The 19333-nt window shown below is 33.5% G+C and overlaps 1 protein-coding gene across 1 annotated transcript; it reads left to right on the top strand.

The window, feature by feature from the left end:
* Nucleotides 1-11607: 11607 nt before the first annotated feature.
* LOC108912122 lies at nucleotides 11608-16897 on the top strand. Its single transcript, XM_018717289.1, has 4 exons — nucleotides 11608-11649; nucleotides 11705-11743; nucleotides 13819-14102; nucleotides 16330-16897. Exons 2-4 carry the CDS (start codon nucleotides 11710-11712, stop codon nucleotides 16813-16815), a joined length of 804 nt encoding a protein of 267 aa, XP_018572805.1. The 5' UTR covers nucleotides 11608-11649; nucleotides 11705-11709; the 3' UTR covers nucleotides 16816-16897.
* The last annotated feature ends 2436 nt before the right edge of the window (nucleotides 16898-19333 follow it).

Genomic DNA, 19333 nt, shown 5'->3' on the forward strand with positions numbered 1-19333 from the left:
GCCCGAGAACGAAAACGACAAATCTAGGATCCTTAGCGGCGACCAAGTACATTGGTGACGACATACCAATCCGAAAAACCGCCGTACTTTAAATATGGGGTGTTTAAACTGAAATTAAACAAAATATTTCGGCCACTGGCTGCAAAACTAAATAAACCAATCATATTCAAATTAGTATGAGGTACAATAAGGATTTACATAAGCACATTACATTTTAGATCAAACATAAAGTTGTTCGGTTGAATTATGCATGATTAAAATAAAACCAACAGTTTTGCACTGAATTAATATTGTCAGGAATATTAATCTCGACAGTGTGTTTAAAATCTAATTGACATTACAAACTGTATAATTAACAAAGAAGCAAAAATACATAGTTTATAAAATCTTTCCAAAATATTCTCCCTTGTATCGGGAGAAAAGTTTAATAATTACTTTATAAATGTTGCTAACAATGTTATAAGTAATTTACCTGTTATAATAATACCGATTTAAATTGCTGCCTCCAATTACGCCGTTCAGTGAATAGTTTTTCCTTTTCTGAAGTGCCCTTTGGGAAGTCATTGATATTGTTAAGAGTTTTGAGAGCAAACCCGTTTGGATGTATATAATATTTCAATAAAAATTTTAAAATCCCAATTGGCCCAATATTAATACCTTGCACTGATTTAATTAACTATTGTATAAGTGAAAATATTTTTCCCCAGTGTTTAAAATTTTTCAAGGTTGTCCCTATTTATAAAAATAATTATATTAATAATCCCTCTAATTTTAAATGAAACTATCTTAAAAATACGAATAACTAGGTAATTATTTTGAGACACTAGCCATAGACTGTCTAACATCCACAATAAAGAATAGTTTTGAAGAAGGGAAATGCGTTGCTAGTCAATTTTTAGATTTGACAAAAGCTCTCGATTGTGTATCACACGAAATTCTTATACATAAGCTACATAATTATGGTTTTTCGTCGTACAGTTCGGATTTATTGAGATCATATTTGAGTAATAGATTACAGTATGTATATAATAATGTGAAAACATCCACAAAGAATATTGAACATGGAGTTCCACAAGGTTCCATATTAGGTCCGTTACTGTTTTTGATGATTTTCCTAATTGTTTACCTCATGATACTAAAAGTATACTCTTTGCTGATGGTACCAATATAACTAGAATCAACTTAAACTTTGAACAGTTAATGACATCAACTTATGATCAACATGCATCGGTTGAAAACTGGTTTACCCAAACTATGATTTTTAGTTTCCGGAATATAGAAAACTGGGATAATCCACCACATGTAAAATTCTTGGGAGTTCATTTTGACCCGAAACTGACATGGGATCAACTTGTTAATTATGTTTGCTCCAAGATATCAAAACAAACTTATTTACTCCGGAGTCTCAAACGAAGAGTCTCAATATCAAGCTTGCTGATAGTTTATCGTGCTATATCCATTCCATCATACATATGCTATTTTAGTATGCGGTCATACCTCCTCTATGAACAAAGTTTTTACTCTTCAGAGAAAAATTATTAGAATCATATCTGACCTTGGTTTTAGAGATGATTGTAGAGAGCAGTTTTCCAAATTGAATCCATTAACTGTACCCTGTGCATTATATATACTTCAGCGTCTTATTTATGTCAAAAACATATACATAACTTTGAAATCAGATGGGAGACTCACTCTTATAGTACCCGAAAGAGCACTTAGGTACGTATGTAATAAATTTCTAAGACTTACAATTAGTAAAACACCGGTCGGTACTAATTATTGGGCCATCAAATTTTTTAACACAATACCTCACCAAATTCAAATTCCTAATGACAATAATTTCAAATCAAGGATAGAAAAATACTTAATAAAAAATGCCTTTTATAGTTTTGATGATTTTATTGACAGTAATGTAACTCGAATATGAATGTTATCATTAATCTTAGTGTGTCGTTTATCCTATTTATTTTAATTAATTATATGTTGTTTATGTATACTTGTATAACAGTTAGTTACTTAGTTAGACACAATCTTGTATGTCTATTGACGAATGTCTTATCATTAAAGAGATCTAGCTCTTATAATAGCAAGCCACTGAAGTGCGCATTGAGCAAAAGTTTAATATGCTAATCTGTATTAAGCACGAACCTGTGTTCGTACTATTGTACTTCACGCCAAATTAGAAGAGAACTAATGCGTTGGCTTCGTAGCTTACAGACAACAATATTTTCTTTGATTCTAAATTACAAATTCTGTAATTTGCAACTTTGAACTAATACATTTGGACAATAGTCTCAAGATTATCTATATCATTTTAAATATAAAAGTGCAGATAATATAAATTGCTTCAGTCAAGTACCCACTTTTACTTTTATATTTGAGACACGCATTTATTAGTATATCGTGCATTAAATTTATGACTGTTTCGTTAAGTTAGAAGTTGAATTAATTATGGAAAAAAGGTTCTTTGAGGAAGAAAAAGAATCATAGTTTTCTTGAGTGCAGTCTCGCTTTAGTATTGAATTTTATCAAAATACTTTCACTATAAAACTTTTATGATAACCCAAAATTCAGTTAGGAATTGAAATCTTCTCAGTATTTTAGTATATAATGGTAAAATTGTTCAATTAACAGTTCTAATAAACATATATATGATTCGTCTTGCTTTAAAACTGCATTTATATTAGAAATCTGTGTATAGTTATAAGACAAAGTTATGAGGAACTATATAAGTAATGCAGTTTTATGTAGCGGAACTGATTTTAAGCCTTTTCTTCTAATATTTATTCGCAATTTGTAATCAGTAAATACATGCTAATTTTGTTCATAAGAATAACATTTTTAAGAAGAAAATAAAAGCAACGAATTGAGTGAAATCACCTGGGGCGACTAAAATAGTTGGCGTAGATTCACGAAAATCGATAGAGATATATTACTTACTGCCAATTTCTTGGAGACCACCCTCCTAGAAAGTAAAAGCATATCGACGATTTCAACGATTCATATTTCACTGTCTATTACGTAACAGAAATGTGTCTGAAAGTAGAATACTCTAGACTACAGTTGCGCCTTTTTATGACAGCAATATCTTCACAATGTTTCACATTTAGAAATAATTAGCACAATTATATATGTAACAATTTATCAATACATTCCTATGTGTACACTTGGTTCCTTCGTTAAAGTTTAATTTCTTACAAATGATTAGTTTTCTGGGAACAAGAATTTATTACCAGTATTAAAAAATGCTCAAAGGCAGTCTGCTAATTGTAAAACGTTTTGTACGATTAGAAAAATAAATCACAGAGGAATATCTAAAATTGAAAAGACAAAATAAAAGAAGCAGATAATAAATGTATTTAAAAAGTATTAGAAGTTTTCCGGCCTAGGTCAAGCTAGAGACAATTACGATAGGACTGATTGACATCGCTCAGCATTGTCTCTTGTCAAAAGCATTATGTAATTGTTTCATATTTTCTATGGTTTTTACAATAATTACATACAACTTCATAATTAACATCTATTACTTTTCCTGTAGTTTGTAGATACTAGGTGATTAACAACTTATCCAAACAAATTTAGGAATAGATGCGGCATGAGAAATATAAATATCTTAAAAAAAAATTGTAAAATCCTTATAGTTTACGAGAAAAAAAGTTGTAGTACTTTCAACCATTACATAGCTGGATAGCGTCATTCGCAATACGCCTAGAGAGCCACGTGGCCTCAGCGACTCAGAATACTGAAATCCGATATTACAATCGTCGTTGCGATAGCGTTTACAATAGTTTTTTAGTAGTTAGTGTCAAAAATGGCTTGCATATATAGCAATCCGGAGTTGATGCATATCGTTTTAATTTATGTTGAAGCAAGACAACATTTGTGTTAGCTCATAGAAACAGAGTAAAACGGACCCAAATTTGTTTATACGTTGGTGGACAAAATTTTGAACAGTTGTTGTAACATCGGGTATGTCAAACTAATTCATTATTTAAAACCAATTTTATTAACTAATAATAACAATAGCGGCAAAAGCAGTTGAATTTGCTGATATAAAATAGGTACTATAAAATTCTACTTATTTCTTGCATTAAACTTTGCCGGCATGTCGGTCGCATTGTGCGAGGTCAGGTTTTACAGTGGACCACTTTCCAGTGTCGTACCGAAGTATATTTTTAAATCATTTTCGAACAGCCCTTTTTGATTTTTTTCTTTACAAAATTGTATTTGTAAGAGTCCCCTGTACATCCAATTTTGTTTTTTTTTTGGATAAGTTCTGAATCACTGTATATATCATTTGCTTTTGATTTGTTGTTCGAACTTTTGGTAGATAGATATGTAAATTTCGTTACAAGTAAAAATATGTCCTATTTAAAATAACTATTGATTTATCAATTGAATAAATTTATTTTTACATGTTATTTACTATACATGTAAGTGTAACATGCACGAAACGTTAGATAGCATATTTAAGTAGAAGATCTTTGACTAACAAAATCATGATTTATTAGAAATGTTTTAATTTTTATGAAACAAAAAAGTTGTCTATAACTATGCGTATGTTTCTGTAAAACATCTATTGATAAAATTAACCATCAGTGAAATATTGTGTAGGTACGTATTGAAACAACCTGAACAATCATTTTATAAAAGATACTTTTACTATCTGAGATTAAGTGTTGGAGACTAACCCAATTTCACTTTGTGAATTGTTAGTGTCAAACATGGACAAGATACAATATGACTCATTAATCTCAACGAGCTATTATACAAAGTTACAATTTTGCACGTCCTTAAAAATAACTACCAGAAGTATTGCCAGAGTATATTGAGAGAAATATTTACGTAACGGCTATTTAAAGTAACATTTTTTTGAATGATTAAGGAGCTCTGTGAGTGAAAAATAGTATAAAAAAGAGATATGAAAATGTTCACGTACTGGGTTACTGAAAGGGCAGTTCATGAACGAAGGTATTTCAATTCTAGGTGAAAATTATACTTTTTGTAGTCATAATTTAACATGAATACAGCAAACTATCAATTATTGTTGTTTTCACATAGCAACACACGCGATCTATTCAACATTGCCGCTGTCACATGGATTAAGAAGTTTATCGAGATTAGTTCGCTTTCTTTGTTGGTGCTAAAGTTTACAAAATATGTACACCAGTTAAATAAAATGAAATAATACGGACAGTAGGATATTGAGGAAATTAATAAATATCTATAAATACATATAAAAAACTATAAAATGAACAAAACAGAGCTTAGATAAAATTGGAAATAGTAATAAATTACTCTTTATCTCGATATCATAGAAAAATTGTAGAAAACAACAACAGAAAAAACAATAGAATAATTATTATCCCCATTTACCGAAGATATTTTTAGGGTGATAGGTTTTGACAAATAATTCGGTCATTCTAGTTAATTTTTCAGTGTTCTATTGTTTTGTATTGTGGTTGTTCCAAGAGAATAGGCTGGTCAAAATCGACAATATATTCGCAAAACATGATGTAACTCTGATTTTTTAGTATGTTGTTTGGACCCATTTGGGCTATGTATACCCAAGTTTGCAACTCTCAAAAAGTTGTGGAAAAATGTTTACACACCAAAAACCGCGAAATTTTTGGACTTGTTTCAGGTTCTGCTCTATATCACCTAATCCATGCATTTTTCGTCGAAAGCTATTCTACAGTGTAGGAAAGTACCGACGGTCTATCAGAAGTTACGTAAGCGATAAAGTAAGCCATAGAAATCCATGTGATAGACAAGGACGGCTATAATGAAGGCGTTTAATAGTCAACGCCCATTTCGCCCTTCCACAAATAAGAAGTGGATCTTATTTGTGGAAGGGCGAAACGGGCGGTGACAAAGAGAAGCCTTCATTATAGCCATCCTTCTCTATCGCATGGATTTCTATGGCTTACTTTATCGCTCTCACGTAACTTCAGATAGACCATCGGTACTTTCCTACCCTGTATACGTTTTTTAAGAGCATCAAATTTGTGACAAACTAAGCCCAACCGGAGCTCTGTAGGTCAATTGGTTACCGAATTACGGCACTTTGAAAATAGGCCAGTTTTTCCAAAAATTGAAAATTTTAGTTTTAGACTTTTTTCGACCGAAATTGCGTCGAAATCATTGATCCTACGAGTAGAACTTGTAAAATATAATTTGTAGGCAATTTCATTACCTTTAAATTAAGCAGGGTCTGTAAGCCTCGTAATTCTCTCAAAATCGCAAAAAACCATATAATGTAAAATCACATTTTTCCAGAAATGTTCCATAACCTTTCCTATCTTTTGTATTTTGGTTTGGTAATGAAAAAGAAGGCATCATTTAAAAAAACGGTGAAATGTATTTTAATATAAACATAAGTAATTAAAAGTACAGTAACTTAATCAATCAATCAGTCAATCAAATTAGACACATAGTCAAATTCGTCGCCTTGTTTTTGATGGCCCTGGGCCGTCACTTTCGTTGCTCTCTTCAATAGGTATCTCTTCCACTATTGGTCTTCGTCCCCTATAGGTAGGTACTCCAGTATTGGTGGATCGTCAGGGTTGTCTTGAGGCTCGTCATCGTCGTCCTCTTCAATGATGATAAGGGCAGCGTTCTGGCACGTTTCCCCAGAGCAGGTAGCACACATCACAGAACATCTGAGCCCTGCTTTGAGGAAAGTGCAGCCACCTCTGCACCCCTTCTTGCATTTACAAGAGAGGAGTTTTAGGAGCTCTGCGGGGAAAGGATTTGCTCATGCTCCTCTGCGGTCTATGATCCACTAAAACAAATGTATACTTCCAGAAGAGTGGCAGAGGTGTGGCGGGTTGCGTCCAATTCTCCACCAGCTCATTCCACCAAGGGGAAGTGGAGCTACCACCTGGATTTGAACTTTTCATCCACGCATTTACTGGGTGCGACACCACATCTGCCCTCTCCTGGCAGGGGAAGATGAAAATGTGGGGCCACTTCAGACAAAATCAAGCCCTAGTGGATCAAGCAAGGGTTTTCCTCCAGACAGATGCCACGCACAAACAAGTCGCAGCAGCCGGTGATAAATGCCTAGTTGCCCTATATGGAGGAGACGAAACGAAAGACACCCTCAACGATGTACGCTCCCGTACTTTTGTGAAGACAGCAGCCAACGCCAAACCGAATCTGGCCCGTTTGCCCCCAACCACAGAGGCTGCGTCGTATCACCACTACCGCACATACCACCAGGTGCAAAAGTGGTTGGGGTTGGAGAAAGAGGCCACCGACTGGGGTTGGGAATTGACCTCGGCTGGACTCATCTCCATTACTAGTCGGCAAGCTCCTGCCCCCGCAGAGCTCCTAAAACTCCTCTCTTGCAAATGCAAGAAGGAGTGCAGAGGTAGCTGCACTTGCCTCAAAGCAGGGCTCAGATGTTCTGTGATGTGTGCTACCTGCTCTGGGGAAACGTGCCAGAACGATACCCTTGTTATCATTGAAGAGGACGACGATGACGAGCCTCAAGACAACCTTGACGATCCACCAATACTGGAGTACCTACCTATAGGAGACGAAGACCAATAGTGGAAGAGATACCTATTGAAAAGAGCAACGAAAGTGCCGGCCCAGGGCCCTCAAAATCAAGGCGACGAATTTGACTGTGTGTCTAATTTGATTGACTGATTGATTGATTGATTAAGTTACTGTACTTTTGATTATTTATGTTTATATTAAAATACATTTCACCGTTTTTTTAAATGATTCCATGCCTTCTTTTTCATTACCAAACCAAAAAACAAAAGGTAGGAAAGGTTATGGAACATTTCTGGAAAAATGTGATTTTACCTTATATTGTTTTTTTTGCGATTTTGAGAGAACTACCAGGCTTACCCCGCTCTGCGCTTACTTTAAAGGTAATGAAATTGCCTACAAATTCTAAAAAACTACAAGTTCTTCTCGTAGGATCAATGGTTTCGACGCAATTTCGGTCCAAACAAGGTCTAAATCTAAAATTTTCAATTTTTGGAAAAACTGGCACATTTTCAAAGTACCGTAATTCGGTAATTAATTGACCTACAGAGCTCCAGTTGGGCTTGGTTTGTCACAAATTTGATGCTCTTAAAAAACGTATAGGACATCTTTCGACGAAAAATGCAGGGATTAGGAGATATAGAGCAGAATCTGAAACAAGTCCAAAAATTTCGCGGTTTTTGGTGTGTAAAAATTTTTCCACAACTTTTTGAGAGTTGCAAACTTGGGTATACATAGCCCTAATGGGTCCAAACAACATACTAAAAAATCAGAGATACATTATGTTTTGCGAATTTATTGTCGATTTTGACGATGAAGATAGTACGACAAGGCAATAATTACTTTTCGTCCTAGTTCAAAAAAGCGGTATTTGAGACTTATTTAGTTCTCAAAACACTCAGTTTTAGCATCAAAAAAATATTTGTAACAGTAATTTTGTGAACTGCTCGCCATCCTACATGTGGTTGAACCCATACCGACGTCTGATATTTTTGATTGTCCTACGAGGCGTAACTCATTCGAAACTACAATGCAGAACACTTCCTTCTTCACCACCAGTAATTAATCGGACCAGGCGCGTTAATCTCCGCAATATGCAGAATTTCGCAACTTACGACGGAGTATTAAAGCGGCGTTATACTTTCTGGAATGGTTAGACAGGGCGTAAATGGATGAATAACTTTATTTGATGTAGTTTAATTATTATGATTGCTAATCCATTTAGTGAACGGCGGTTCACGGGTCTGCAACGGGGAGCATAGCGGCTCGTTGAGAAATAGTTCATGCACCAGCGGCGGCGAGGTGTGGGTGTAGCTGTATTATTTAAAAGAAAAATTCCTTAAAAGTAACTTTGAAGTAATAAATTATTCAAGCAAAATAAAATCTGTTTACTACTTAGTTTATTTATAGTATAATAACAATTTTATTGTCCTGCTCAATTAGGAACAATAAAAGACACCACCTAACAATAAATAATGTTTTAATTTCTGTATTTTGCAATATAAACCACAAAAATAAAATTTTCGAAATAAATCTAATTTTTAGTGGTATTTTTCATTTATCTTATTTTTTATAATAATAACAATTCGCTATATTTCTGGTATTTCTTTACAAGCAAGGCTTCAATCAAGATAGTAACAAATCGCAAATAAAATAACTGCAACAATAAACACGTTTGTGTGGACGATTTATTAAATATCTAAAATGAAAACAAATGTCGAAATTGTATAATGTAATTAAAATTGGTCCCTACTACCCAACTAACACTAGAAATTGACAAAACTGGTCAATACAGGCAAGTTTGATTATCTCCAATTTCTTGGCCAATTCGTTGATGCTACAAAACTTACTCCAATTTTATCCAGTGATATTTTAAGACATACATTTTTTTTGGGTTACGTTTTTAAAGTATGTATCATGTACCACCAATCTAAAATTTCATTACACAAATACAAAAAGGGTACTCTTGTTCAAATCGTCGAAAAGGCATCGTTTTTGAGTCCCAAAGTCTCAAGCTTCTATTTCTTAATGTACAGTACGTCCGAAATCAAGTGGGTGATATTTCAAAGTAGTTTCCTTGGATAAAAGTAAATCGATTTTGATCTAAATTCATTTATTTTCATCTGAAGAAGTTATCCTTGAATTATAGCTCATTTGTTTGCAGACACTATGCAAGGACAGAAGGTGGTTGACCTTGAAACAATCAATTGCGATTTTCTCAAAAATGGTGAGCTTTCAGCGATTTTAAAGAGAGTAGCCGAATGAAATTTTATTCTGATACACTATAAAAACCTAACCTTAAAATGCTGTCATAAAACGTCTTGATAGAGAGAGTAGCTAGCGCCCTCTAGCAGATAGTCAAAAACTAACAACGCTGACATATTACGTGCACTCAAAAACTTTTTCGTACAAAAATTCAACACGATAGATTATTTTTTGGAAAATATATTTAAAAAAAATCGAGTTTGACGCCGTCCCAAAAACAAAACACACTAGGCCTAGGGAAAAATTGTCTTATTTTTATTGCGTGTTAATGTAATGTTAAGAATCACACAGGCACATATACAAACAAATTCCAAACCCAAGAGACCCACATATCTTAACAAAGGAATTCGATGCTCTGAACACGATTCTGTAGTCAAAATTCATGACTTCCCGGTGAATTTCGGAGAAAAGTGAATTTTTTAGTGAAAACCGATTCAAATTTGAGTCGAACTTGATTTTTTCCTAAATTTTATCCAAATATACTCATTTTCACGATATTTCTCAGAAAATCCACTATTTGGGTGAAAACTCAAATGTGGATCAAAACTGATTTTTTCTAAATTTTGTCTAAATATATCGTTTTCGTAGTATTATGAGGCGCTGAACAGGACGCCATTAGTAAAATGTAACATGACCCGGATATTTCCCAGAAAATTCAGTATTTGGGTGAAATCTGGCCCAAATATGGGTCAAAACTGATGTTTTCCTAAATTTTGTCCAAATATATTTTTTTCGCACTATTTTGAGGTGCTGAACCCGATGCCATTAGTAAAGTTTATCAATGACTTCGATCAAAATTGATTTTTTCCTAAATTTTATCCAAATTTATCATTTTCGTAGTATTTTGAGGCACTGAATACGATAACCATTAATTAAATTTACCTCTGACCTCGATATTTCTCAGAAAATCTAAAATTAGTGCTTTCAGGTATGTACCTGAAAATTACTTTTTTAACTTTCAGGTATGTACAATTTTGGATTCTCTGATAAATATAGAGGTCAGAGGTAAATTTCACTAATGGCATCGTATTTAGCAGCCTCAAAATACTGCGAAAATGATATATTTGAACAAAATTTAGGTATTTTTTCGGAATTTCAGCCCATATTTGGACCAGTTTTCATCCAAAATTTCACTTTTCTCCGGTATTCATCGACAAGTCATGAATTTTGACTACAGGATCATGTTTAACGTATCGAATTCCTTCGAAAATGATGTGTGGGTCTCTTGGGTTTGGACTTTTTTTGTGTATGCCAGTATTATTTGAAAAACAAGTTTCATAAAGAATATATACCGTTAAATATGTCTCTTTCGGATTTCTTATTACTTCTTTATTGGAATAGAGTCTGTCAGAAACATTGTTTTATAATGCAGATTGGAGGAATATCAAAATTATATTGTTTGCTAAAACTCTTTTCTTTATGTTATTATTTATGGGAGCATCTTGAAAATTCTTATAAGAAAAAAATAATTTTCTGAATGAATCTGTTATTTTAATTATAACTTATATAGAATACACTACTGAAATGAATTTACATTTTATGTCTACTATTTCCTTAAACATCTTACGAAATTTTTTAATGCACGACTTGGAAAAATGTGCGATATCATGAGATATTAAATTCGTGCAGGCCGGTTGTTGGAAAAAGTAGAGTAAGTACGTGTACGTCACTGTATGGTTATCTTGCATTTTTTAACGCTACGTGAATATCCAATTTAAAACACGGAGAAGGTAAATTTGAACATCATAGTGTATTACATTATAATGAGTCCCACCCAAACCTCAGCTCAAACGTCCCCGTATAAATACTAGTCATGGCGAGCAAAAATCATAGTGCCTTCCAGTTTCTTAGCCCCGTAAGATCTCTAATCTGTGATAACTCGTAAGTAGACGTCGATACGCCTTTCCTTCTAATAAGCTCTGGGTTTTTGTTGCAGCCAACATGTTCAAGTTTTTCGTCATTGCTGCATGCGCCAGTAAGTATTTTCAATTTCTTTTAAAAGCCGGTATTAGAAGCTACATTATTTTGCTAAAAATTTTTTTTTTGTACCAAATTTTTCAACATTCGTAATATTACATTTATATTTAACGAATTCTTGATTCTATTAAAAGAATATAAAAATATACGTAGATAAAGTTATTATACAAAAGTAATAAATTATAGTAAAAATAAAACAAAAAAATCTACAGTTCAATAATAATATAAATTTTGTCTTGCAAATTTTTGTTACAATATTTTTTATTTCAATACTTGTCTCAATCTTCTATTTAACTGTTTTTTCTATTAAAATGTTCCAAAAAAAACAATATTCAATTACCATTCGTCTTCTATTTTAGTTCCACAAGATGTTCAATTTAAAATTACTCATCGCTACATCACGAATAGGAAAAGACAGATCTAAGTTTTGTAAAAAATGGTATAGTGCTAAATGACTTCAATTTTGGGTACAAATGGTATTACTTTTCAAAGTGGTGGCGTAGCGACCATAATAAATTTTTTTAACTCGGGAAATTTTCATCCACCTGAAAAACTATAAAATTCTGAACTTTTGCCATAGGTATTAATAATTTTCGGAAAATAGCTCATTGTGAGATATTTGACTTAAATTACTTTTTTATTTGAGAACAAAAGTTATAATAATTTTAGTTTTAGATCACATGTTATTTTTCATATTAATGTGCACTGATTAATACAGAAAATAGTCACTTATCTTCAGTTAAGTATTACAATTATTATTATGAATATTCATCCACAATTCAGAATTCATTAAAAGAAAAAGTACCAAGTATTTCAATCAGCAAAACTTAAAATGAAATAATTTCCAAAGCACATATGACTTAAAAGTGATTTTGAAAAAGTTACAACAATTTTTGTTATTAAACTTACCTACCTACTTACTTTGAATTATAAATATTTCGAAGACCAGTTCCATATGCACCACGAAGAGAAATTTCATTTAGGCATATGAACTTGACAATACATTAGTTTTTGAAATATCGTTTTGGAGAATTTTAAACGGAAATTACAGTTCATAGTTATATTAAAAAGCATATTACATTTTTTATACTGATAAAACATAATAACAAACATTTTTGACTTAAACACTTTCCATCGTGTTAAGGATTGATATCTATTATATCAATTTGTATTAGTCGATTGTATTTTTTCCAAAACAAAATGCCAAAGAAATTGTTAGCGAAAAGTTAACTTCTGCATGTTATTTGATGCATTAACTTTAATTGGGACGGTAATGTAAAGAGATTGTTTTCACAGATTCTAGTTAAGATACAAAACCTGATTCCCGTTCTGTTCAATAGCAGTGTTAAATTAATTATCTGGGACTATGAACTGTAACAGCCATGAGGAAAACTTTAAAGGCGGAAGTTTAATAACCAATTGCTTTACATTTCGTTACACTACTCGCTCTGCCAAGTTATGAATAAAAATATATTTCAAAATACTATCACAATTTTAGTTTCTAATCTACCTCTAATAAAAATGTTGGAGGAAGTTTTGTGAAACAGTCATCAGAACTTCTGTCTATTCCTGACATCATCAGTGTCATCAAAATGCGACAAATTATGATTTCTTTTATCTGTAATAGTAGAAAAAACTGTGATAAAGTCGATAAATAGAAAGAATGTTTCAATATAGACATATTTGGTAAAAGCTTCTGCATAGACAATGCCTTACAGACATTATTGTGATCCAACTGACAAGAAAGGAAAGTATCTTGATGGCATGGAAGGCATCAGCAATTTGACAGAATACTTGGAAGACTGTTTCCCAAAATCTCCTCCTAAATTGAAAAGGAGATCTTTGGATAGTATTTTGAAGCTGATCGCTGTTATATCTATCTGTAGGACTTCTACTGTTCGTATTGTTAGTTTCCTTTACCATTTTAATTATTCGTGTAACAACAATATTTCCAAGTAATAAACAACAAATTAAGTGAACAGTATTCCAAAGAGGTGACCTCGTGTGATACTCAAAGCTTAGAATCCAAAATCTGTCTTCAAACAAACTGACAGTCAATTTTATTAATTCCAGTTTCTTGGGCCTCCGCTGGCGTCAAGCAAAGCGTAGTTCTTGAACCCCAACAGCAGGCCAGTCACGGTATTGAATCGATCCAGGGCTATGAAGACGGCGGGTACGGCGGAGAGTATGACGGACACGACATCGGTTCCGACGGAGGACACAGCAGCGGTGCCGAACTGACCAGTCTCGCTCATAGCTCCGCCCAGCAGGCTAAGAACGCCGTCCAGAACCAGCAGACCGCAGGATCCCAGGCAGCTTTCGGTATCTCCAGCAGCTTCGCCAGCGCCGCCTTGGGGGTAAGCGAATTATTTATTAGTTCTTCAACAAATCTTCGGTGTATAGAAGAGACAATACTTTCAAATTCTAAATTGGAATAATCAGAAGAAAAACAAGTACAAAATAATAAAAGATACTTATTCATTAGTTTTAAAATTATTATACAGGGTGTCCGCAAATTTCACCGACAACGTTTGACTACATATTCATGACGATAAATAAATATGATCTACGAAAAAAATTAAATAAAATCCTTTTGGTTTTTGCGTTACAGTCCTTCAAAGTTGTCAAAAATAAAACTAATTTAATTAATAACTTCATAGGGCTCTTACCGATTGCGGCAAAATTTTGGACATTGATTTGAACTATTATAACGTATTATTTCTTAAAACTTTAGTCAGATCGATATACTGGGTGATAGTTTTCTCCGGTTACCTCTCCCTTTTAGCAGTCAAAACTTTTACAACATTGAAACGGTCGTTTTGTTTAAAAAAAAAATATTGTTCCTTGAGAAAATCGCCTACAGAAAGTAATTCTTAAGAAAAATTGCATTATTTGCAGGTCTGTATGTTTCGGTTTGCGTAGCAGTGTCACGAATTTAAAACTTTGAGTTCAGTGGGATCTCATCATTCTCATCACTCCACACATGCAAATTATGAAAATTTACAACTCATTTCCTTGTAAAAGAAGATTCGTCGATACAAAACAATTTTAAGCAAATTATTATCTTCCGCGAAGCCATTGACTAACCAGCAGTAAAATTGTAAACGTGCGTTGAGATCTAAATTTTCAAGTTCTTGAGCAGGAGTTAAATAAAATAGCCGAAGAAGTTGCTTTTTTAAAGTTTTGTGAACATTAAGTTTTACATACATTTAATAGTCTTGATACACTGCGGACACTTCATAATTTCTATTTGTGGTGTGATGAGAATCCTAGAGAAATACGACAATAATGACATTATCTGATACCCACAGCAATCAACATCTTGTTTTCATCGCCTACTAAACTCAAAGTATTAAATTCGTGACATTGCTACGCAAACATAAACATACAGACCTGCAAATAATACCATTTTTCTCAGGAATAGCTTTCTGTATGCGATTTTCACAAGAGACAATATTTTTTTTTAGATAGAACGACCCTTTCAATGTTGCTGCCCGTTTTAAAAAAATACAACCACTGTAAAAGTTTCGACTGCTAAAAGGGAGAGGTAACCGGATAAAACTATCACCCAGTACATCGAATTGACTAAAGTTTTAAGAAATAATACGCCATGATAGTCCAACTAAATATTTATTTTTGACAACTTTGAAGGCTTGTAACTCAAAAACCAAAAATTGTTTATTTAACTTTTTTTCGTAGATCGTATTTATTTATCGTCGCGAATATGCAGTCAAACGTTGTCGTTGAAATTTGCAGACACCCTGTATAGGCAATTTTATTTCGCAATATACTTAAATTAATTTTTAACTCAAGTTTAATCTAAAATGGTGCAATGTAATTTATCCAAATAGTACAATAACCTCTTTTCATTATAAAACTGTCGAACATTTTCAATTTTTATCTCAAATGATTCTTTTGTCTGCATATGAAAATTCTGAAGGGATATCTATACATATCTCAGTCTTAGATGTATCTGCTTAAAATTTATTAAATCAAGAGATTCGCAACCTAACAATAACATTCAGTTTTAAATTTGATTCTTATTTTGAAAGGTTTCGGGTATATTTAGAACAGTTTTTTCTTTTTCTCTTGTGAAATTATTCTGAAACTACACTTTATCCGAATGTACGTCAGAAAGAATCGATTGTATTTCAGAATAGTTTAATTCAGGACATGTTATATTTGAGAATGTCATTTAAATGTCATTTAATTTCCAAAAAGTATCAAATGTACTTCAAAATTTATTAATTTATACATCAAAAAAGACATAGAATGTCCCATGTACGTAAAATTAATTTTGCAGTTCAGGTAAATATTAAGGCCAATACTTTACAATAAAGAAAATTGCAACATAAAATTATTAAAACAATTTTTTCAATAGCAATAATAACAAATATTGATAATAAAGGTAAAGACAAATATTTAAATGATTTTCATCATTTTATGACAATTTTACGCAATATATATTAAGACCAAATTGAAATTAAACTTTCTGAAATACCCCTAAAGAGAGCGTAGTACGAGAAAATATAAAAGAGAGGTGAACATTCGGTACGTCACTTATATCACAATTTTTTTCTTCAGGCCGCTCAAACCGCCCAAGCAGCCCTCGTAGGCAAGCAAGCCATCGTCCAGAACCTCAGGAGGCAGTTGCAGGAAGCCCAGCGTCTACTCCAAGGCGAAATCCACCAGTACCAACATTCCGAAGCCTCCGCACTCGCCGCCGCTCAGGCTTCCCAACAAGCCCAGACCCAGCTCAGCACCCTCACTGCAGCCTTAGCCGCAGTGCAAGGTGGCGCCCAACACGCCCAGCAAGCCGCATCCGAAGCGGCCAACGCAGCTGCCGCCCAACAATCCATGGTCGTCGAAGCTAAACAGCGCGTGGCCCGCATCTTGGGTCAACTCCACAATGCTCTGGAAGGACTTCAGGAGACCGAACTTGCTGCTCTCAAGGCCGCCGAGGCTGCCCAACAGGCGCAGTCCAACGCGGCTTCAGCTGGAGCTGCTGTCGCAGCTGCCGGATCTAAGGGAGGTCATTCCGAAATATCTGGAGGCGGTTACCACTACTAACATGTTTCATCACCAGTTGTTCTAAATTTTGTATATAGCCTGTTTTATATTTTTGTGAATAAAGTTACAATACTCACGTAAATGGTGTTTTGTTCAATTAATTGATAGGTTCGATTAAATGATCTTCATATTTTGAAATAACAAAATACGAGGTGTGAATAAATGGCGAAAAAATGGGTGCGAAAATGGGTGCGGGTGGGTGGGTGTAAATGGGTGCGAAAAAATTCAGGGGGTGATTCCCTGTCGAGTTTTTCATAAAAAGAAATCTCATTTAAACACACCCTTAAAAGCTTAAAGAGGGCGCCAGAAAAGTAATTTTTAATTTATTTCTGAAATGCCAAAAAAGTGACAAATGAAATTAAGTAGCTTTCTGCTATCGAGAAAGCACTCTGTAAATAATTTGTTAATTTTTCCTACGGTTGTAAGGGATAGAAAAAAACATACCATGTAATTGATTTTAAATATTTTTTTTGCTCGGAAATCGTTAATTTTACGAAAAAAATACAAGGGACCTTTTTTATTTACAATCAATCGGGCTAATTGAAATGGTAAAATAGTTAATGAGAAAAAAAGTTACGTATGAAACAACTATTAGGGATGGCTTTTTCTACCCCAACTAATTGTTTGCCTTCTCGATAGCAGAAAACATCTATTAATTTAATTTCTGTCACTCTTTTGGTTTTTCAGAAGAAAATTAAAAACTCCTTTTTTGACACCCTCTTTAAACGGTTGTATCTTCACAGGAGATGTTTAAATGAGATTTTTTGATATGAAAGATCCGCCTTATTATTTTACACCCCTATAATAAGAGACTTTTTTACTTTATTTTAAAGGTATTAAGCTACTTCAAATAAATTTAAGAATTAAAAAGAATTGTATCGATTCAAATCAAACCATGTTCTTCAATAATAAAGTACCTATGCAAAAGCTGTCTAATCTCATAATTAAGATTATTAACGAATGATATTGTGGAATCTAGTTCTCCATGGGCTACACCCTTTTAAAATCTTTATTTTTTGACGGATTTTGATAATTTTTTGATCATACTTAAATGCAGTTATTACCAACTACGACCACTTCCTTAAGCACAAATTTCAAAAAACATTATTAGGGATTTTTTTAGGAAAAAAGTGAAGACGAATTCTTATTTAGGATAACTTAATACCTACATTTACCGTTTTTGAGTGCTCTAAACGGAAGGGTTTCCGAGGAAAAAAAATTTTCTAATTGCAGGAATTTTTATTAGTAATAGTACAAATTATTATTAATCAATACTTACAGTTCTTTTACAAAATGATTAAACTAAAAAAAATAACAAGGAAGTTTGTAAAACCAATTAACTAATATTACTTCTGAATTCCATTATAACTTTTATCAATTCGTCGACGATTATTCCGTGTTCCATTTCTTAAATACTGTCGAGTTATACTCCAACAAGTTTCTCTAATGCCATTACATAGCTCTTCTTGTGTCTAATGTCCGTTTGCACCGAAGTTAATAAGCATTACATAAAAATAAGAAATGCTTAAGTAAGCTTTTTGTATTGCACCATACGTTAAGATCTTCTTAAGTATGAAAACAGATTCTTAAATTTAAGCCTCAGTTTGAGCGATTTATGAAGTTCTTTATTCAAACAGACTTGGAGCGTGCACAAAACACTAAAATTTACAAAAACAGATTTGTCTGCGAATTTTACCGTTGATAGAGTAAGTACTAGAATAAAAGAAGTACTAGATCTTGAGGAAATTATTATTTTATCTCTGATAACTAGTCTTTTGGTCAACATCAACAACAACCATATATTATTGTATATTACATTTACAACAAACACCATATACATGACAGGACAAACCGAACACCGAAACCTAACTTAACCTAATTTTTCATAAGTCCATGTAACAAACTGAAGAAAATCAGAAAGAACTAAAATACCTAACATAGAGTAATGAAAGTTACTAGATTTCTGCGTTGTTACCAATACATAGACGTACTTTGCTAAGTATAGTTTATGATCCGTCGGTGCAATGCTCTAAAAAATAAGTATAACTTAATTTTAAGAACAACTTTGTGGGTACACATGTTCGCAAGTGACCCATTTTTAAGCACAACGTCAAGAAAGCCGCCGGACGCACCACGGGGTTCCGGAAGCCGACCCCTGCAGAGTGGCGCCAGGACCAGGGACTTCTGCCACCGACTACCAAGCTACCTACGACCGACTTAAACCACAAGGCACTCTCCAGCAAACCCTCAAACCGTCAACATTACTTTTTCTTCACAAGCTTAGTTTTCAATAAAGATAGTTTATTTGTACCGTTGAGAGAGCGTTTTATTCTTGCTGTACAGCGAAAGCAACCCTCAACTTTATTAAGTTGTTCTTAGGATAATGTCGGTGCAAATGGGCATAAGGCCTTGTAGCTACACTTTATTTTTTAGGGGCGAAAGGTTTCGTCCTATCCAGTGATTAGGAAAATTCTCGTTTAACCAGTTTCTCACATTGACAGCATTATGGATAGGTACT

This window comes from Anoplophora glabripennis, unplaced genomic scaffold (genome assembly GCF_000390285.2).
Source record: "Anoplophora glabripennis isolate ALB-LARVAE unplaced genomic scaffold, Agla_2.0 scaffold479, whole genome shotgun sequence".
Lineage (NCBI taxonomy): Eukaryota > Metazoa > Arthropoda > Insecta > Coleoptera > Cerambycidae > Anoplophora > Anoplophora glabripennis.